Source organism: Oncorhynchus keta, chromosome 26, assembly GCF_023373465.1.
Source record: "Oncorhynchus keta strain PuntledgeMale-10-30-2019 chromosome 26, Oket_V2, whole genome shotgun sequence".
NCBI classification, from domain to species: Eukaryota; Metazoa; Chordata; class Actinopteri; order Salmoniformes; family Salmonidae; genus Oncorhynchus; species Oncorhynchus keta.
The window spans coordinates 25,337,021-25,359,702 of NC_068446.1; the positions used below are offsets into that span (position 1 = coordinate 25,337,021).

The following is a 22,682-nucleotide window of genomic DNA, read 5'->3' on the forward strand; positions in this document are numbered from 1 at the left end:
GTTAAATAAATCAAAATATACTATATGAGATTCTTCAAAGTAGCCACTCAATACTTTGACAACAGCTTTGCTCACTCTTGGCAATCTCTCAACCAGCTTCATGAGATAGTCACCTGGAATGCATTTCAATTACCAGGTGCACCTTGTAACTAGTTAAGAAGGAAAGAAATTCCACAAATGAATGCGTTTGAGCCAAACACAAAATGTGTTGTGACAAGGTAGGGGTGGTATACAGAAAACAGTCTTTTACCAAATAGGTCTAAGTCCATATTATGGCAAGAACAGCTCAAATAAGCAAAGAGAAACGACAGCCCATAATTACGTTAAGACATGAAGGTCAGTAAATCTGGAAAATTTCAAGAATTTTGAAAGATTCTTCAAGTGCAGTCGCAACAACTATCAAGCACTATGATGAAACTGGCTCTCATGAGGACAGCCACAAGAAAGGAAGACCCTGAGTTACCTTTGCTGCAGAAGATAAATGCAATAGACTTACCAGGCTCAGAAATTGCAGCCAAAATAAATGCTTCAGAGTTCAAGTAACAGACACATCTCAACATCTACTGAACAGAAGAGATTGAGTGAACCAAGCCTTCCTGGTCAAATTACACCAAAAAGAGAATTGCTTGAGGCAAGTAACATGAGCAATGGACATCATACCAGAGGAAATGTTATTTGGTCTGACGACTCCAAATTTGAGATTTTTGGTTCCAACCGCCATGTCTTTGTGAGATGCAGAGTATGTGAACAGATGATCTCCGCATGTGTGGTTCCCACCATGAAGCAGGGAGGTGGTGGTGTGATGGTGTGGGGCTGCTTTTCTGGTGATCCTGTCAGCGATGTATTTAGAATTAAATTAGCCCAAATTAAATCTGCCTGTTACTCAGGCCCAGAAACTAGCATATGCATATAAATGGTAGATTTGGATAGAAAACACTAAAATTTCCAAAACTGTTAAAATATTGTCTGCGAGTATAACAGAACTGATATGGCAGGTGAAAACCTGAGGAAAATCCATCCAGGAAGTACTATTATTTTGAAAGGCTGTTTTCCATTGAAAGCCTATCCACAATACAAAGACTGAGGACCCAGTTCACGATCTCTATGGCTTCTTCTACATGTGGCCAGTCTTTAGGCCTTGTTTCAGGCTTTTACTTGGAAAAATGAGGGAAATACAGCACTTTCAATGAGTGGACAGTGGAAATTTCCAGACAGGAGTCCAGAGCGTGATCGGGAGTGTGCCTTTCTTGTTTCTCCTTTTCTATTGACAAAGCTTTTGTCCGGTTGAAATATTGATTATTTATGACAAAAACAACCTGGGGATTGATTTTAAACATCGTTTGACATGTTTCTACAAACTTTTATTGTTCTTTTTTGACTTTGTCTGGATATTGAGAGCGCGCTTTGTGCCTTTGGATTACTGAACTAAAAACACACCAACAAAAACGGAGGTGTTTGGACATAAAGAGGGACATTATCGAACAAAACAAACATTTATTGTGTAACATGGGAGTCCTGGGAGTGCCACCAGATGAAGAGCAAAGGTTAGTGATTCATTTAAAAATGGCTATTTCTGACTTTTGTGAGTCCTCTCCTTGGCTGGAAAATGTCTGTATGGTTTCTTGTGGCTAGGCGCTGTCCTAAAATAATCTCATGGTGTGCTTTCGCCGTAAAACCTTTTTGAAATCGGACACTTTGGTTGGATTAACAAGATGTTCATCTTTAAAATGGTGTATAATACTTGTATGTTTGTTGTTTGAATTTGGCGCCCTGCACTTTCACTGGTTGTTGACGAGGTGGGACGCTAGCGTCCCAATGATACCAGAGAGGTAAAGATGCCTTACCATAATCTAAAATGTGATTTCTATCTTTCTGAGTACCGTGGGTGGACGCCCTAATGCATAGGCCTATGCTGCCCTACCAAGCAAAAAGGCAGTAACAGCCCATTTGGTCATTTGGTTGTATTTGCTACATTAAATACATGCGGACAAGTATCCTGCCTCTAATGTATTGCGTTTTGGAGAAAATGTGGGTGATATTAGCAGTAACTGTATAAAGTTACTGTGAAACCAAAGTAAATAAAAGCAATTTCTCAGTTCCACGCTATGAGCAGTTACTGCCTTTTTGCTTGATGGGGCAGTATGGATTGGTAAATTTCTCAAATGTCCTGCAAATTCAAATGCTGCCGGTCAAACGTTCAGAGCCACATTTTCATAAAGGAAACCCTGACACACACCAACTGAAGGAAACTACAAAGTACAATCAAGGAGAAGCTCCACTGATTATCCCTCTCTCTCATTCACTCTCCGTCTAACAGCCACCTAATTTCCTGACTCTCTGAAGTATGGTTAAAGTGCCCCTTGAACAAGACAGTCATCACATCCTCCTCCTTTCTCGGCCTGCTGGGCAATACAGAGAAATGCCACGGCTGACATGACTAATAGCACACAGTGCAGTGGATCTCAGTGAGTTCATACTACTACTAAAGCCATTGGCTACCTTTAAGGAGCCCCACCCATAAAAAAAAAAAAGCCCCATTTCAGCTCCAGCAGGAAGCAGTATCCTTCCTGACATCCACTTGAGACAGAGGAGAGAAAGAAAGACTATAGAAATGAAAGAAAAGAGGAGACAGAGGACAGAGCTGTAGAGAGAGAATAGAGAAATAAGATAGGCAGAGAGAATAGAGAAATACAGGAACAGAGAGAGGGTTAGACAGAAATAGAGAATGGGGGGGAGGACACAGTCCACATGACACTGGCACTGCCATAATGCGGCACAGCAGGGCCACATCACAAGTTCACAACTGACTGGCCTCAGAGTTTCGTTTACTGAGGAGTAGTATCTCCATGTAGCAGGAGCCTCAGCTTTAGCCCAGCCGGGTTGTTACCAACTACTGTACCGAGGAAGCAGCAGCAGCACTGACCTCAACCAGGTGACCTGCCCAAGCCACAAACATGAACCACTGACAACCACAGCTATTCTTATCTGCACCAAACGGAAACTCTTGTTCTCCCTCTATGAGTGTATTATGACAGCACATCCATTCTCACTCAGTCTCCCTGCTGAGTGAGTAGCCAGAGAGGAGAGAATGTTTTCAATAGTCAGGATGAGAATGTTTGTATGTTCTGCCGTCCCAGTAAATCATCTTCAGGACATTTTAAATCAGAGGACGATCCTGGCACAGCTGGTGTAGAGGTTGAGGGGGCAGCCAGGACTGAAAGGGGGGTAAGCAAATCTGTTGTGCCCTTGTGTCACTTGGCTGTCTTCCTAGCTCACTCCAGAGCCTGCTTCCAAAACATAATACATGGCATAGAAAAAGTCAACAGTAATGTGAACGTAAAAAGTCCTCCGGTTCAGTCCAGCGCAGCAGGCTGAGTCAGCCAAATGTACCGTAAATTAAAATCTTCCCTACACAATCTGACAATGTAATTTCAGTGTGCTGCAGTCCTGAGCAGTTCCACAGAGTCATTTAGGTGCCTTATGGCAAACTCCAAGTGGGCTGGTGTATGCCTTTTACTGAGGAGTGGCATCCATGTGACCATAAAGGCCTGATTGGTGGAGTGCTGCAGAGATGGGAGAACCTTCCAGAAGGACAACCATCTCCACAGAGCAACTTTGGAGCTCTGTCAGAGTTAACATCAGGTTCTTGGTCACTGACCTTGAGAAACAAGATTCTCTGGTCTGATGAAACCTGAATGCCAAAGAGAATGGTTGATTGTCAAGGGCAATGAATTCTATTATCTTGGCGTCAATGATTTTGCCTTTGAGTTGTCTCGCTGAAATTCTCTTACTCTTTCAAAATGACTGCTCGACTTGTTGACTACTCGATCCACGGAGCTGACATTGTGGGCTAGGTTAGGAATGCCGTGTTGCACATGTAGCATAACATTTTACGTGGCGTCATTACGTCATGTACCAATGTTATATAGGCACGCCCGGTAGCTTTGACATCACATTGGCGTTAAACTAGACATTGGGCCAATGCCGGCATTCTTAGCTAATATCGGTCGATTCCATTATGTTCACAGATATACCGTGCATCCCTAGTCTGAACACTTCCCGAATGCACTGTAGATCCTCTTGAATGGATGCCAGTTCAGTGATGACGCGTCAGGTTCCGCTTTCTATTGCTGAGTTTGAAAAGACATCAAAGCATTTGGAATTATATTTGGAAAGAGTGGTAATTGTTGCAAAAACTCCAACTCCAAAAAACAAGCAATATTCTTAAAACAGTCATTATTATTACTCTCACGTCAGCTTTTTTTTTGCCAAATGTAAGTTTGGAACATAGGCTCTAAAATTCTTGTTGTAGCTTCTGTGAACACAGCTAAAATGCCTCTGATAAGGTGAATGAAAACCCCTTTGACCATCCTCTAATTTACACACTCATAAAGTGGTAGACTACCGTTCATACCGGTAGAAGACCTTCTGACTCTTCCACACAACACAGTAGGAGGATCCTGCAGGTGTAAAGAAAGAATATTGCTCTGGAGCACTGAAGGCTTTTGACACTGCTGGGATTGACGTCCATCTAATGCCTTTCCTCAATGTGTACAAAACAGCATGCAAACTCCGCCAGGTGATTTGTTGTGATCCTTATCTGTGCTGTGGACATCCTCACTACAAACATGCATACAGTTGAAGTTGGCAGATTACATACACTTCGGTTGGAGTCATTAAAACTCGTTTTTTCCAACCACTCCACACATTTCTTGTTAACAAACTATAGTTCTGGCAAGTCGGTTAGAACATCTACCTTGTGCATGACAGAAGTAATTATTCCAACAATTGTTTACAGACAGATTATTTCACTGTATCCCAATTCCAGTGGTCAGAAGTTTACATACACCAAGTTGACTATGCATCTAAACCGCTTGGTAAATTCCAAAATATGTCATGGCTTTAGAAGCTTCTGATAGGCTAATTGACAATTTGAGTCAATTGGAGGTGTACCTGTGGATGTATTTCAACGCCTACCTTCAAACTCAGTGCTTCTTTGCTTGACATCATGGGAAAATCAAAAGACCTCAGAAAGACCATTTGTAGACCTCCACAAGTCTGCTCCCAAGAATTAACCAATTTCCAAACCCCTGAAGGTACCACCTTCATCTGTACAAACAATAGTACGCAAGTATGATCACCATGGGACAACGCAGCCTTCATACCACTCAGGAAGGAGATTTTGTCTCCTAGAGATGAACGTACTTTGGTGAGAAAAGTGCAAATCAATCCCAGAACAACAGCAAAGGACCTTGGGAAGATGCTGGAGGAAACAGGTACAAAAGTATCTATAGCCACAGTAAAAACAAGTCCTATATCGACATAACCTGAAAGGCCGCTCAGCAAGGAAGAAGCCACTGCTCCAAACACTCCATAAAAAAGCCAGACTACAGTTTGCAACTGCACATGGGGACAAATATCGTACTTTTTGGAGAAATGTCCTCTGGTCTAATGAAACAAAAATAGAACTGTTTGGCCATAATGACCATCATTATGTTTGGAGGAAAAAGGGGGAGGCTTGCAAGCTGAAAAACACCACCCCAACCGTGAAGCACGGGAGTGGCAGCATCATGTTGTGGGGGTTCTTTGCTGCAGGAGGGACTGGTGCACTTCACAAAATAGATGGTATCATGAGAAAATAAAATTATGTGGATATATTGAAGCAACATCTCAAGACATCAGTCAAGAAGTTAAAGCTTGGCCGCAATTGGGTCTTCCAAGTGGACAATGACCCCAAGCATACTTCCAAAGTTGTGGCAAAATGGCTTAAGGACAACAAAGTCAAGGTATTGGAGTGGCCTTCACAAAGCCCTGACCTCAATGCTATAGAACATGTGTGGGCAGAAAATAAAAAGCATGTGCGAGCAAGGAGGCCTACAAACCTGACTCAGTTACACCAGCTCTGTCAGGAGGAATGGGCCAAAATTCACCCAACTTTATGTGGGAAGCTTGTGGAAGGCTACCCAAAACGTTTGACCCAAGTTAAACAATTTAAAGGCAATGCTACCAAATACTAATTGAGTGCATATAAACTTCTGATCCACTGGGAATGTGATGAAAGAAAGAAATCATTCTCTACTATTATTCTGACATTTCACATTCTTAAAATAAAGTGGTGATCATAACTGACCTAAAACAAGGAATTTTTACCAGGATTAAATGTCAGGAATTGTGAAAAACTGAGTTTAAATGTATTTGGTCAGGGTGTATGTAAACTTCCGACTTCAACTGTATCACCTGAACTCTTGTGCTGCACCATATTCAGTAACTCTTTAAACCGGGCATCGTTTGATGTTGTAATTAACAAAAATAAAACAAGGTATGACCATGCATTTGAAACATTGAATGCAGATTGAGTAGTGTCAGCGCAAGTTATTGTGTGCCAAACTAACTCTGTCCTGGTGTCCCACTTCTGTTTTATTAATTTATGCTTTTGTTCCAAGAACTATGAGCATTTGGCAGCCATTGTTCTGCGAGCATGGAAAATGAATTTAGCTTTAGCATGGGCTCTCTGGGAGTGGGCTTGAGTTGTATAAGAGGGTAACTGAGTTTATTGTTCACTTACTCCCCATTCGTTTTTATACTGGGCCTCTTGCAGCTTGACTAATAGTTTGGGTCTGTTTACATGAAGTGGGGGGAAAAAAACATGAGAAAGCAGATAGCACTGTTTCACCTTTTTGTTGACATGACAAAGCAATGTATTGCTTATTGGCCAGATAAATACAGACTGAACCACGTAATCTAGGGGGGATTGAGTTGTGTGTGTGTGTGTGTGTGTGTGTGTGTGTGTGTGTGTGTGCCAAGATTCCAGGAAAGTTGTTGTTTAGACATTTTTTCTTACCTACCTACCTTACCTATTGATTCACAGGCTGTTGTTTTTCTTCCCAGACAGACAATGACCCAAGTAGGAAGAAGGCACGTGTAAGAAAGGAGAATTATCAGGCTGTGTTTTAGTGACCTGCATACTAACGTGTTGACTGGGAGTTGTTGCTGCTGTGGAAACATAGGACAGACAGGGGGTTGTTTGTATCCCAGGCAAAATGTCACTAAGCTGACACTTTAGTACACAATGTGCTAGGTTACCCTCCTCTGAAAGAAGACTGACTCATATATATTTTTTAAAGTCAGGTAGTGGACTTTCTCATGTACAATTTTTTTTTTTTTTTTTTATACAAATGGCCCAGACCAGACAAGTTCTGAGTATCAGGATCAGCCCATATCCTGCAGGCCAGGGTAGGCAACTAGATTCAGCTGCAGGACAATTTTTGTCAGAGCGAATGATCAGGGTACCAGAACATTAATATAATCATGATCATTGAACACAACTAAGTGGAGTTTGTCATTTTCAAATATAATCATTTCATACCTTGATCATATTGAGGAACAATCATGCCACTTTTTTTAAATTCACAGGAATACATGGGAACAGATTTCCTTAAACTCATTTAGCTAAACTCTTCTTTTTTTTCCACTGAAAACTTTGGCCCGCAGGCTGCATGTTGCAGGCTGTGTTTTACAAGACAATACTTTAGCAGTACAAGAAATGTATGCCTCATCTCCAGAAGTTAAATCATTAACAGAGAAGTAGATTAGCAAAGCATGCCAAGCAGGGTTTTACTAACTAACCTACACTCTAGTTGACACAGTGACTAAGACACTTAAAACTTTTTTTTATTTTATTTTTTTTAATCTATTTTAGTCTTTTAGCACAGAAACAATTTGGCTTAAGTGCCTTGCTCAAGGGCATACTCAACAGACATGATTTTACCTAGGTCGGCTCAGGGATTCGAACCGGCAACCTTTCGGTTATTGGCCCAACACTTAACCGCTGGGCTACATGCCGCCCGCAGACTTGAATAAGATGTGCCAAATATTTATAGCACGTATGTCATGTTTTGTACTGTTGTGTAAAGTCAACATATGGTACATTTGGAAAGTATTCAGACTAGAGGTCGACCGATTAATTAGGGGCGATTTCAAGTTTTCATAACAATCAGAAATCGGTATTTTTGGGCGGCGATTTTATTTATTTATTTAACTAGGCAAGTCCGTTAAGAACACGTTCTTATTTTCAATGACTGCCTAAGAACATTGGGTTAACTGCCTCGTTCAGGGTCAGAACTACAGATGTTCACCTTGTCAGCTCGGGGGATCCAATCTTGCAACCTTAGTTACCTAGTCAAACGCAATAACGACCTGCCTCTCTCTCGTTGCACTCCACAACTGTTATGCGAATTTGTTCTCAACTGACTTGCCTCGATAAATAAAAGGTTACACACACACACATAAAAAAGTTGTTGGCATTTGTGTATGTTTTAGTGGTAATGGGAACAATCAAAACCTATTTCTTTCACTTACTTGCTGTGCTGTTTCATTGTTCAGTCGTTTCATTCTCAACCAGGATTTCTATGGAACGCCATTTGGGTCTTTGCGTGTCAAAAAATATACCATTTAACAAGTCAAATAAGCTTGCTGACCAATCAGGACCTGAATATGACTGCACATCACATAATAATTTAATGCATTGATTCATTTTTACGTAGCTATTACACTATCACTCGTATTTCATATGTCAGAACGATTCATCTGCTTTGATGCTGGTAAAGTTGACTTGCGCAACAACTGTGCTGGTCATTAAAAATGGATGCAAACAATGTTCTTCAACAAAAACATAGCAAAACGACAAACTGTTAAAGTAGCGATAGTTAGCTAGCTAACTATATAGCTAGGTGTCATCATCTAAAATAACCCTAATTTATAAGACAGTTCTTATTTATTTTATTAATGGTGGTTGGGCCAATCTATGTGAAGCTAGTCACAATAAGGACTAGGCACAAAAGCGGAATTTGCGGTTAGCCTTCAAAATAAAAGTATGGCATAATTCTACTATTTATATTCATTTGCACCACTGTCAAACTTTTATTTTGAAGGCTAACTGCAAATTCCACTTTTGTGCCTAATCCTTATTGTGGCAAGCTTCACAACACATAACCTGGTGCGTTCGAGCCTCACTAGCCAGATGAAGCTAGCTTGCTGCTTATAACGTTAGCTTTGGGTAACAGGTTTAAGTAGCTGGATAGCTATTTATTTTCATGAACTGAAGTTTAATTTCAATAGGTGAACAACAAGTGGCAACCTAGCTAATACTTACCCACAAGGATTCTTAAATCATTGCTAACAATAATGAAAATGACTGCAGTTGCTACTGGTCATTGTTTTCAGGCTGGTTGTATTGGTGCTAGCTAGGTACCAAGCTAAAGCTAGCTACCCCAGAAGTTGTGGTCGAACAAATTATGTATTACCAACGCGTTATTGTAAACGTTATTGTAAAGCGTTATTGTAAACACAATAAACACAATCTTTCGTGGCCGGGGTTTGCTTGTTTGCTGATTTTTTTGTACAGCATTAACAGTGCTACTGTATCTTTGACACACAAAGACCCAAATGGGAGTATGCATGTTGTGTAGCTAATAGCAGTGATGCTATTACTGTATAACTCTGGTAGGGCAACATCTGAAAAATAGTGCATTTGGTAGTGTGTACCGGTGCTCAACCAGTCGGCGAAAACCAACATCACCCATGACAGAGAACAGTTGATTGTCTCTAGGGCAATGAATTCACTTATCTTGGCTTTAATGGATTTCACCTTTAAGATGTCTCACTGAAATGTTCAAATGACTGCTCGATCCATACAGCAGACATTGTGGGCTAGTTTAGGAATGCTGTGTTGCACATACAGCGCAAAGTTTTACGTGGCGTCATTATGTCCTCTACCTACGTTATATAGGTATGCACATCAGCGTTAAACTAGACATCGGGCCGATACCAATGTTGGCATTTTTAGCTACTATCGGACGATTTCAATATGTTCACCGATATATAGTACATCCCTACTCTCTATGTATCCCCTCTTGATTGCGCATTCTTCCGTTTCATACATAGCAGGTTTAAAGGAAACACAAGCCGGACAAGTTTAGCAACGCAATGGATTATGGTGATTGTAGTTAATTACCAAGTTTTCTATGCTAAACTATGTAGAACATTGGCCTGAAACTACAACTCCCTAATACAATCACACTGTTCGGGCATATGATCAGATTTGTCTCTAGAGAAACTGCAGTGCAATGAGAGCATTGAGCTCAGGAAAACCAAAAACCAAAATGGAATTCAAATAATTGAACCAACATCTGTCAATTAGTTGTTTAAAAAACAAAAAATGACCGACATTCCGGTTCAACCGCTCAGCAGTGCCAGAGGCATATGGGGCCAAAGTCTCATACACTCATAATCTGAGACAGTTTCACACGCACCACTGGTGTCTCCTCTACTCGGTTTACCCAGCAGAGAGATGGTTTAAAGCTCTGCTTACCGGTCAAAGTCACCTTGAAATTGTGTGGGGGTGATGAGCCCCTTGTATTGAATGGGACAGGAAGAGAAGGGGGAGATGCAGGCCTCATGGTCTGCCCCCCGCCCTCCCTCCAACCCCATCCTCCTGCGCAGACCCCCAGCCACACACAGCTGTAGTGCTGAACTAACACCACTCAATTAAATGATGATAACAGAGCACACAGGGCTGTCCCTCTAAGGCCAGATGTCAGAAACTCATGATGCTATTATTCACCAAATGAATCCCTCTCCCACATGATTGCATAAGAGTTGTGTTAAAGCCAAATGCATTTTTTCCTCAGATGTATCATACTATCATTTTAGCACTGTACTAATGTGGCTTATGACATGCGCTTTCTCACTCTAAATCAAAGTGTGAAAATTACACAGAACTAGATAGCGAATATAATGAGCTCAGTGTGTCAGACCCCAATATCACAACAGCACATGAATACAACACTATAAATTACTAATTGATTAGATAACAAAGAGTAGGGGAGAGCAGGTACAATCGTAACACCTTCAATTTATCCAAACAGAAGCTGTCTCAGTACAAGTCCATTTCGTTGAAACTTAGTTACACAATTCCTGACACTTAATCCTAGTACAAATTCCCTGTCTTAGGTCAGTTAGGATCACCAATTTATTTTAGAATGTGAAATGTCAGAATAATAGGAGGGAGAATTATTTATTTCAGCTTTTATTTCTTTCATCACATTCCCAGTTGGTCAGAAGTTTACATGCACTCAATTAGTATTTGGTAGCATTGCCATTACATTTTTTAACTTGGGTCAAATGTTTTGAGTAGCCTTCCACAAGCTTCCCACAATAACTTTGGTGAATTTTGGCCCATTCCTCCTGACAGAGCTGGTGTAACTGAGTCAGGTTTGTAGGCCTCCTTGCAAATATTGTACATTTCTCCAAAAAGTACAATATTTGTCCCCATGTGCAGTTGCAAACCAGTCTGGCTTTTTTATGGCAGTTTTGGAGCAGTGACTTCTTCCTTGCTGAGCGGCCTTTCAGGTTGTCGATATAGGACTCGTTTTACTGTGGATATAGATTATTTTGTACCCGTTTCCTCCAGCATCTTCCCAAGGTCCTTTGCTGTTGTTCTGGGATCGATTTGCACTTTTCACACCAAAGTATATTAATCTCTATGAGAAAGAACACGTCTCTTTCCTGAGCAGTATGACGGCTGCGTGGTCCCATTGGGTTTATACTTGCATACTACTGTTTGTACAGATAAGCGTGGTACCTTCAGGCGTTTGGAATTGCTCCCAAGGATGAACCAGACTTGTGGAGGTCTACAATTTTATTCAGAGGTCTTGGCTGATTTCTTTTGATTTTCCCATGATGTCAAGCAATGAGTTTGAAGGTAGGCCTTGAAATCCAGCCACAGCTACACCTCCAATTGACTCAAATTAGGTCAATTAGCCTATCAGAAGCTTCTAGAGCCATGACATAATTTTCTGGAATTTTCCAAGCTGTTTAAAGGCACAGTCAACTTAGTGTATGTAAACTTCTGACCAACTGGAATTGTGATACAGTGAATTATACGTGAAATAATCTGTCTGTAAACAATTGTTGAAAACATTTATTGTCAGGCACAAAGTAGATATCTTAACCGACTTGCCAAAACTATAGTTTGTTAACAAGAAATTTGTGGAGTGGGTGAAAAACGAGTTTCAATGACCTAAGTGTATGTAAACTTCCGACTTCCAACTGTATGGCTAAGTTACATGTTGCTGATAAGCTTAAAAATGGAATGTATGAAAGAGCATAGAAATTGAGGTTACATGACATATAAAATCAATTTAGAGATGAGAAGAGTTGCAGGGACAAGAGTGGCGTCACATTTACAGAGCGCACCAGCAAGAACCCAGCAGGTGTGTTTTCAATGTGATTGTCAGAGGACGTAGACAGTGCCAGCAGAGAGTATTAAAAGGTACAACGCTATAATTGTGTGTAAATCTCTATTGGATTGCACTCATTATCCTGGGGTTGTACTGTGCAGGAAAGGTGTAAAGTTCCAATTTTTAAAAAAAATTAAAAGAAGCTTGGCTGAAAACAAAAATTTAACAATATTAACATGATTCTACAAATTTGTTTTAAATCAGTTTTTTTATCCGAACTGTGCCAAGACATCTTAGGAGAACACAATCTCTCCACATTCAAGCGCATGATCCCAAAAACCACAGATTGGAGGGGAAAATCACAGACAGGAGATTGCCATGGCATGTAGACAAACACGAGTATTTTCACACTGCAAAATAAAATAACTTCAGCTGAGATTTTAAGTTTGGTCAATGCCCCATTGTTTTAACCCTATGAGCAATGGATTTGAAATGTGTGCTCATGTAAAACCATTAACTTTGCACCTGACTGGAAATAGATCAGAGAAAATAAATATGCCGGATCATGGTGAACCATGGCCACAGTCAGCCTTCAATTGATGTGACCAGATCTCAAAAACTTGATAGAATTAAGTACCAAATACAGACCAACTACAGCCTACTCATTAGTCATTACCCAGTCTTCATTCACCATGGTTGTTATTGGAAGGAAGCCTTGAAAGCCCCTCTGTGAGGCAGGCTGGCAGCACCACCAGACAGACTGGCAGGGAGAGAGTTTAGCTCTAATCTTGGCCAGTTGGCCTCACCTGATTTAACCCCATGTTGTCCAGATTAACACTAAGAAGGAAGCCTGGACAAATGAGGTTCACCAGCCAACCCACAAACCATAGGAGGAACTGAACAACCCAGAATGTGAATCATCTTTTTAACAAGATATTACAGGTAGGCACAGTCTACATTATTCAGAGGACATGGGATTGCCCTGTCAGAGAGAGAGAAATATATAAAGACATGTTGTATGGCTGTAAACCAGCTAAATACCACAAATTGATGCTCTGAAAATCTGCATTAGGGCGTGAAACATCTGCCAAAAAGTTTATACTAAATCCTATAATGGAGAAGGAGTTCAAGTTGTCAAAAACATGACAGAATCACAAGGCCAGGATGATGATTCAGCCCAGTCTGGAGGAATAGCACTAATTGAACCGTCTTTGACTGTGCTCTGCTGTTTCTGTGACTCCGTTCTTAAAGCTCTGACCGCCAGTGAGGCGTTACAATGCACCGTCTGGGTAGGAGACTCACGCTGCGTCTGGATAGCATGCGCAGCAACCCCCCCATAGTAAGAACCCATCTTAGACCTCCCTAATAATCATAAAAGAAAAATAGTCTGTCTGATCATTATGACAGATTATGGTTTATTTACCTTGTAAAAAGCAAAGACTCCAAAGGCAGTCCAGTGTGTCCAGGGCAGGCTTTGACAAGATGCAAATTATAGGGCCTAGGGGACGGAGCCCAAGTAGCGACGCTAAATAACTTCATACTGTCTGAAAATAAAAATGTATGAGGACACCACTTCTGAGTGTTTGACATAGCAACTAGAGGTCGACCGATTAATTAGGGCCGATTTCAAGTTTTCATAACAATCGAAAATCAGTCATTATGGCGCCGATTCGCCGATTTTTATTTTATTTATTTTATACCTTTATTTAACTAGGCAAGTCAGTTAAGAACTTATTTTCAATGACAGCCTAGGAACGGTGGGTAAACTGCCTTGTTCAGGGACAGAACGACAGATTTTCACCTTGTCAGCTCGGGGGAACCAATCTTGCAACCTTACAGTTAACTAGTCCAACGCAATAACGACCTGCCTCTCTATCATTGCACTCCACAAGGACACTGCCTGTGCCTCCACAAGGTAAGTTGCTAGCTAGCATTAAACTTATCTTATAAAAAACAATCAATCATAGTCACTAGTTAACTACACATGGTTGATGATATTACTAGATATTATCTAGCGTGTCCTGCGTTGCATTTAATCTGACTGAGTATACAAGCATATAATCTGACTGAGCATACAAGTATCTAAGTATCTGACTGAGCGGTGGGAGGCAGAAGCAGGCGCGTAAAGATTCATTCAAACAGCACTTTCGTGCGTTTTGCCAGCAGGTCTTCGTTGTGCCTCAAGCATTGCGCTGTTCATGTCTTCAAGCCTATCAACTCCCGAGATGAGGCTGGTGTAACCGAAGTGAAATGGCTAGCTAGTTAGCACGCGCTAACAGCGTTTCAAACATCCTTCGCTCTGAGCCTTCTAGTAGTTGTTCCCCTTGCTCTGCATGGGTAACGCTGCTTCGATGGTGGCTGTTGTCGTTGTGTTGCTGGTTCGAGCCCAGGGAGGAGCGAGGAGAGGGACGGAAGCTATATTGTTACACTGGCAATACTAAAGTGCCTATAAGAATATCCAATAGTCAAAGGTTAATGAAATACAAATGGTATAGAGGGAAATAGTCCTATAATTCCTATAATAACTACAACCTAAAACTTCTTACCTGGGAATATTGAAGACTCATGTTAAAAGGAACCACCAGCTTTCATATGTTCTCATGTTCTGAGCAAGGAACTGAAACGTTAGCTGTCTTCCATAGCACATATTGCACTTTTACTTTCTTCTCCAACACTTTGTTTTCATTATTTAAACCAAATTGAACATGTTTCATTATTTACTTGAGGCTAAATTTATTTTATTGATGTATTATATTAAGTTAAAATAAGTGTTCATTCAGTATTGTTATAATTGTCATTATTACAAATAAATTAGATGTAAAAATAATAATAAAAAAATATTGGCCGATTTAAATCGGTATCGGCTTTTTTGGTCGTCCAGTAAATTGGTATCGGCGTTGAAAAATCATAATCGGTCGACCTCTAATAGCAACCTCATGTTGCACTGTTTTATATCAGAGAAATCCCCTGACAGTATCTCTAAAAACATACAGTAGGTCAGTTTGCAAAACAAGTGTAGACAAAATCAGGTTAAGCCATCATAAACCACAACAAACTCTTTCCTTCAATATTAGGTCCAATGGCCTGACATGCCTCAGCCAATGACCTATACTATTTACCATAAAACTGCACAACTAAAAGCTCAAACATGACCAATGGATTTACATGGTAAATCTGTGCAGGTGAAGCAAAAATAAACAAATGCATGCAATCCAATGCTGCAGGCACTCTGGAAATGTAGTAGTGCCTCCACCTATCAAATCCCTGTTCTCTTGTGATTCCTCCTGATATACCTCTCATTGATTGTTTTAACATATTTCCTTTGTTTTGTCCTGTGTAATTTACTTGGGCAGGGCAGCATTTCCCCTCAATGTTCCCAGTCTTCCCCTGGGAATGCATGGGAACACACGTTACGCACCAAACCCTCTGTCTCCACGACCCTGTCTACCTCCCTCCACTCTCTCCCTGATCAACACCTCCCTGAGCCATACCTGCTAGCACAACTTCCCTTTATTAAGGACGACATCCACCCACACACTCCCCTACACAATCCTATGATATCACACCCCTCTACTCACTGCGGAGAAGGATTTCATGTTGGGTGCTGTGAACTGAATGCAATGGCAGGTCTCAGCTGTGACTCAACATCTGTGTCCTTAATTGAACTCTCTCAAACTCTGTCACTCTTCATTGCACAAAACAACAAGCAAGACTTTAACCATGATCATATGTTAACAGCTGCTGCAGTCAACAGAACATAACCTAGCCTATAAGACATCTGTTATGAAAAAGAATGCTAGAATAACTGTTGATAGCCTGTGTGCTCAGCATGGCAACATTTTGTAGACACACTGCTTCCATTCACAAACCATCTCCAGTGGATCAGTCTCAGTCAGTTAGCTGCTGGGGAAATGCCAACCCCATGTAATAAGATGTGTTAGTCTCAGGCTTTTAGGTCTCAAAGCCATGGATGAATGCCAACATGCCAGGCAGACAGATAGTACTTTGACATGTGAACAGATAAATGTGCAATGCACACATATGGCCTACAGTAACAGCCCATCAGAGCCTAAAATCATGTCAATATCACACCTGTCATTCCTTCACTTCAGACAGGCCCAGATGTGTTTTTTTTGCATCATTGCAATGTGGTTAGTTTCCTTTTTAAATACTCTTTGGAGTACACTTACATGCACACTAATAACTCGATATTAAACTGATTATGGCAGTAGGCCGAGTATGGCGTTAGTCATGCAAACACCTTATCTTCATCAGCTTAAGGTCATAATCTAAGTAAGCACACGGCGATTAAAATACCTGCTTTCCCGAATAATCATTCTAATTATTAGGACATGTAAACAGCTTAAAAATCAGTGTTTCAGTTGTGCATTTGATCTGCCGCATGTGCCAACACTAATCAAACTATTATATTAATCTGACTCAATGTCTAGGTAGGAACCAGAAGGTATCAGGGCTAAATGAATTTCATTCATAAAAAGAGACAAGACAGACATCAGTGTTACTGTGCTACAGATGCAAATTCAATCTACTGTATGTTACTAGAGATGCCTTTCAGTGAACCAGAGAATCCGGGGAATAAATAATCCCATCAGGTCTTGAAGGGATTCCTGATAGAGATTTAAGAGTAAAACCATATGGAATGAGCATTTTGAATCAAGTTGGTGCCCGTATTGCACACAGTTCAAATATTAGGGATAAGGGCCTAACACATGCAGCCAGACAATCAGACTATGCCCGCATGGCCGATTAATTAGGGCCGATTTCAAGTTTTCATAACGATCTGTAATCTGCCTTTTTGGACGCCGATTGTGGCCGATTACATTGCAACCCACGAGGAGAGTGCGTAGCAGGCTGACCACCTGTTACGCGAGTACAGCATCAAAAGGACATTTTGGCTGCAAGGAGCCACGGAAAGTTGCTAGCTAGCATTAAACGTATCTTGTAAAAAAAAAAAAAATCACATAATCACTAGTTAACCTAGTAATATCATCAACCATGTGTAGTTAACTACCTTGTCCTGCGTTGCATATAATCAACGCGGTGCCTGTTAATTTATCATCGAATTACAGCCTACCTCAACTTCACCAAATAGGTGATGATTTAACAAAAGCACATTTGCAAAAAAAAAGCACTACAAATGTTTTTTTTTTGCACAAATGTATCTAACCATAATTTAATGCCTTTCTTAAAATCAATACACAGAATTATATATTTTTTGAACCTGCAAATTCATGTTAGCAGGTAATATTAACTAGGGAAACTGTCACTTCTCTTGCATTCAGTGCAAGGAGAGTCAGGGTATATGCAGCAGTTTGGGCCACCTGGCTCGTTGCGAACTGCGTGAAGACAATTTCTTCCTAACAAAGACCGTAATTAATTTGCAGGAAATTTTATATAATTATGACATAACATTGAAGGTTGTTCAATGTTACAGCAATATTTAGATTTAGGGATGCCACCCGTTCAATAAAATACAGAACGGTTCCATATTTCACTGAAAGAATAAATGTTTTGTTTTCGAAATTATATTTTCCAGATTTGACCATATTAATGACCAAAGGCATGTATTTCTGTGTGTTTATTATATTATAATTCAGTCCATGATTTCATATTTGATAGAGCAGTCTGACTGAGCGGTGGTAGGCAGCAGCAGGCTGGTAAGCATCCATTCAAACAGCACTTTACTGCGTTTGCCAGCAGCTCTGAGCAATGCTTGAATCACAGCGCTGTTCATGACTTCAAGCCTATCAACTCCCGAGATTAGGCTGGCAATACTAAAGTGCCTATAAGAACATCTAATAGTCAAAGGTATGCGAAATACAAATGGTATAGAGAGAAATAGCCAACGCATTATAATTCCTATAATTACTTCAACCTAAAACTTCATAACTGGGAATATTGAAGACTCATGCTTTCATATGTGCTCATGTTGTGAGCAAGGAATTTAAACGTTAGCTTTTTTACATGGCACATATTGCACTTTTACTTTCTCCTCCAACACCATGTTTTTGCATTTAAACCAAATTGAAAATGTTTCATTATTTATTTGAGACTAAAATTGATTTTAATTCTGTGTTATATTAAGTTAAAATAAGTGTTCATTGTTCAATCAGTATTGTTGTAATTGTCATTATTACAAATAAATATCTGAATTTTTTAATTTTTATTAATAAAATACGCTACCAGGAAACAGGCCAGTACATCAGGAGACGGGAGGAGGAAGCCGTAGGAACAACAACCCAGCAGCAGGACCGCTACCTCCGCCTTTGTGCAAAGAGGAGCAGGAGGAGCACTGTCAGAGCCCTGCAAAATAAAAATGACCTCCAGCAGGCCACAAATGTGCATGTGTCTGCTCAAACGGTCAGAAACAGACTCCATGAGGGTGGTATGAGGGCCCGACGTCCACAGGTGGGGGTTGTGCTTACAGCCAAACACCGTGCAGGACGTTTGGCATTTGCCAGAGAACACAAAGATTGGCAAATTCCCCACTGGTGCCCTGTGCTCTTCACAGATGAAAGCAGGTTCACACTGAGCACATGTGACAGCCGTGACAGAGTCTGGAGACGCCGTGGAGAACGTTCTGCTGCCTGAAACATCCTCCAGCATGACCGGTTTGGCGGTGGGTCAGTCATGGTGTGGGGTGGCATTTCTTTGGGGGGCCGCACAGCCCTCCATGTGCTCGCCAGAGGTAGCCTGACTGCCATTAGGTACCGAGATGAGATCCTCAGACCCCTTGTGAGACCATATGCTGGTGCGGTTGGCCCTGGGTTCCTCCTAATGCAAGACAATGCTAGACATGTGGCTGGAGTGTGTCAGCAGTTCCTGCAAGAGGAAGGCATTGATGCTATGGACTGGCCCGCCCGTTCCCCAGACCTGAATCCAATTGAGCACATCTGGGACATCATGTCTCGCTCCATCCACAGACTGTCCAGGAGTTGGCGGATGCTTTAGACCAGCTCTGGGAGGAGATCTCTCAGGAGACCATCTGCCACCTCCGTGGGTTGATAAATTTGATTTCCAATGATAATTTGTGTGTGATTTTGTTGTCAGCACATTCAACTATGTAAAGAAAAAAGTATTTAATAAGAATATTTCATTAATTCAGATCTATGATGTGTTATTTTAGTGTTCCCTTTATTTTTTTGAGCAGTGTACATACTCCAGTCTTTTCAGGACACCGACATGCTTTTGAGAGAGTTAATTTAGCAGTAACTGAATCGTTCAAGGAAAAACCGTAGTAAATGTACATTTTATCAACAGAACAGGTTCAAAGGTTAATCATACTGAAGTGAACCCATATAAGCCACATCAGTCACATGTTGAATAAATCTTCAATATAATGTTCTCTTCCCTCAAACTACATAACAGTGCAGTTACCTCTATCAATGTTAGAGATCAATGTAATTGGTATGAAACAGGCTCATCACTTATTTACTAGCTATCATGTTGGCAGCAACACTGCAGTCTTCGCAACTATACATTTTAGAATGATTAGGGGGAGAAGCTGCCCCATTGGTAGGATACTGGGGGTGACCGAACGTTTTATGGGCAACACCCATGTAACTGGAATACATGTCAAAGGAGTTCAATGTCCCTGGTGAGGAATATTTCGATAGGTGCAGATTATTTTCTCACTAACCAAATAACGTGGAACAGATTTTTGCTGCAGTAACATGGTAGCTAGATATAGTCACAAAAAATAATTTGGACGATAAACCGCTTGGGCAAGCCGGGTGATGTAGCCAGGGGCCTGGCTGTCAGAGGGCAAGTCAGACCAGACAGAACATGACAAAGACCGTACCTGGAATAAGACCGTACCTGGAATAAGCCCCCCCCACGTCTGTTCAATGGGTGGGTAGTTTTTTGTTATATTTGGGAGAAGAAAAATGCTTGATTTCCTCAAGTCTACTATTGTTTAACTATTTGACTTGCGCAATCTCATTGCAAACTGGGAACAATGCTGGTCAAGCAGCTTGAGTCACTCAGATCCAGCCATATATAAATAAACACTCGAGCTTTAAAACCAAGTTAAACGAAATGTGTACGTGCATGGTTTCATGCTGGTAGCCATCAGATCCATAAAAGCATCGAGAGAAAAATAGTACAGGTGGTTACTTGCGTTATAACCTCCTGTCTCCACCTTTTTGGGGGGATAGCTAACGTTAGCTAGCTTGCTAGTCTATGTGTGAACTAAGAGGGGTGTGATAGACTCCCTTTTCAAACATAAAACAATAACTGATCAATCAAGCCCCTGTTAGAGACAGTGTTATGATAACAAGTACTAGACAAAGATACCCAAATGATCGCCTTTGCCTGGCGGACATTTCTACACGTCTTGCCTATTGTTTACCGTCTGTAGTACTATGGTAAAGGTGCATGCCAGGCTTAGCTGGCTAGCAGCTTACACAATGCTAAGGTAACCGAGCACCTTCATCGAATTCGTGCTAAATTTTGGCAAGCGTGTTATCAACACAAGAACAAAGAAGAGAGCAACATTGTTTATACCAATAGCAAACTTACCCAAAGCTCCGTTCCCCAAGTCATTGTGGACTCCCCTGGTTGCTAAACCCCCAGATTGTCAGTGTATTCCCCGCTCGAAAACTCGCCAATGTTGCGTTTCCAATCGTCTGCTGTCGTCTGTGGTATACACACACTCCTTGCTCACATCCTGAGGAGCTGTCTAAATTCAGCTCCAGCGAAGGAAGTTGGGATCTAGGATTCAGAGAACCGGGAGGTTCAGGTTCGCCAATAAAATGTTAAATGCATGCATGTTATTCCTTATTATTTAGTCATCAACAAATATATAATATAATACTATTATATAACTTTAATTCAACACATAAAATAATTACATTTGCTATTCTAGAACTATGCTGATGACATGATCCTCTGCACAGTATTTTTTAAATTCCAAAAATGTGGTGGGAAGAGGAAGACTTTCTGAATAAATTGCATCATCAATTCATTAATTTTGTTGAAATATTCATATTAGCTGCTATCGACCACAATCACTTTGATGATTTTGTTAGAATAATTTGGCCTCAAAAGTTATCCACAATAAGTAATTAACCTTTCATGTATTTAACTCTTACTGTTGAATATAATTAATTTATAAATATACATTTAGTGGGAAATGTCAGGGGACTAATGTCACATTTTTTATGATTTGCACCGACGCCTATAAACTCTGCGATTGATAAACAAGCTTAATCTGTTTTATTGATTAGTAAATGGCGCCATTTAGTGGTATGTATGGAGTATAGGCCAATCAGATAGGCGCATTAAGGGAAGCCTGAAAAAGGAAATACTGATACCGGAAAATACATTTTGGGAGGTATAATGTACTTTGATGTAGGTTTGATGTTCCTACTGTAGTTGTTGTAATTCATGTGCCATAATCCCACATGGTGATCTCATGGAACCTTTCTGTTTTCCTGTTTTAGCCATTAGGGGAGGTGTTATTTTTATTCTGCATTTGGCTAACAGGAAATACAGAAAAACAGAGGGAAATTCTCAGACTTACAGTAGATTACAACAAGGTTGACTAGGTGTTTTTGAGATAAACTTTTGTCTCCAATAGGTAATGTAAAGCAGAAAGACAATCTTTGGGGGACACTTTGCTACAGGGTGTGGGAAGGGGGCAAAGCACAGACAGTGAGAGAACAATGTAGTATGCAACTGTGAGGGACAGATTTAGTCTTTGAAGCACAACCTTGATGGGTTCCAGAAAGCGTCTTTAAATATGTCAACATGTCAACAATGCATACAAATGTGGTCCTCTTTTTGTTCCAGTCTTCAATGCGAAACAAGACTGCTCAATGTGTGCTTTGCATCGTCCAGAGAAAACTGATGATCATCTGACCAACTGGGTTTGTCTTTGTGTAATATAACAGTAGGCTATGAAAAGTCATGTAGTTTCATCCTTCAAGACATTTAGAAGTATGAAACTTTGTCTTGAAACTCTTTTATCAGGGTTATCCTTGTGTTATTGCTAGGGTTGCACATTTTGGGGAATATTCAGAGGTGGAAACTTTCAGTGGGAATTAATGGGAATACATGTATATGGGAATTAACGGAAATATATGTAAATTAATATTAATACCATTTAAATGTAGATGTTTTTTGCATTGGATATATTAGCCATATCATATGGAGACAGAAACATAAACCTTTTACCTTATCATAAGTAGACAAATTGCAAATGATGAAATCCTTCCAATAGAAAAAAACAATAATTTAGTTACGAATTTAACTTTAATTAAATGAGTTGACTCTTCACATGGGATGATTTCACTGAACAACAAAAGAAAGGGAATATTGAATGATCCCCAATGATCCCCAGCGCCTCTTCAACCTCAGAAGGCTGAAGAAATTTGTCTCGGCCCCTAAAACCCTCACAAACCTGTTGGGTTGTATCACCGC

The 22,682-nt window shown here is 40.6% G+C and overlaps 1 protein-coding gene across 2 annotated transcripts in view; it reads right to left on the bottom strand.

Moving 5' to 3' along the window:
- LOC118359147 (formin-binding protein 1-like) overlaps positions 1–20,980 on the bottom strand; it is a 76,588-nt gene extending 55,608 nt beyond the window's left edge. For both annotated transcript variants that reach the window (XM_052480443.1, XM_035737439.2), the window contains exon 1: positions 20,781–20,980. In XM_052480443.1, the coding sequence (XP_052336403.1) occupies positions 20,781–20,804 (24 nt within the window). In that variant the 5' untranslated portion in view covers positions 20,805–20,980. The remainder of the gene's footprint in view (positions 1–20,780) is intronic.
- Between the last annotated feature and the right edge of the window lie 1,702 nt (positions 20,981–22,682).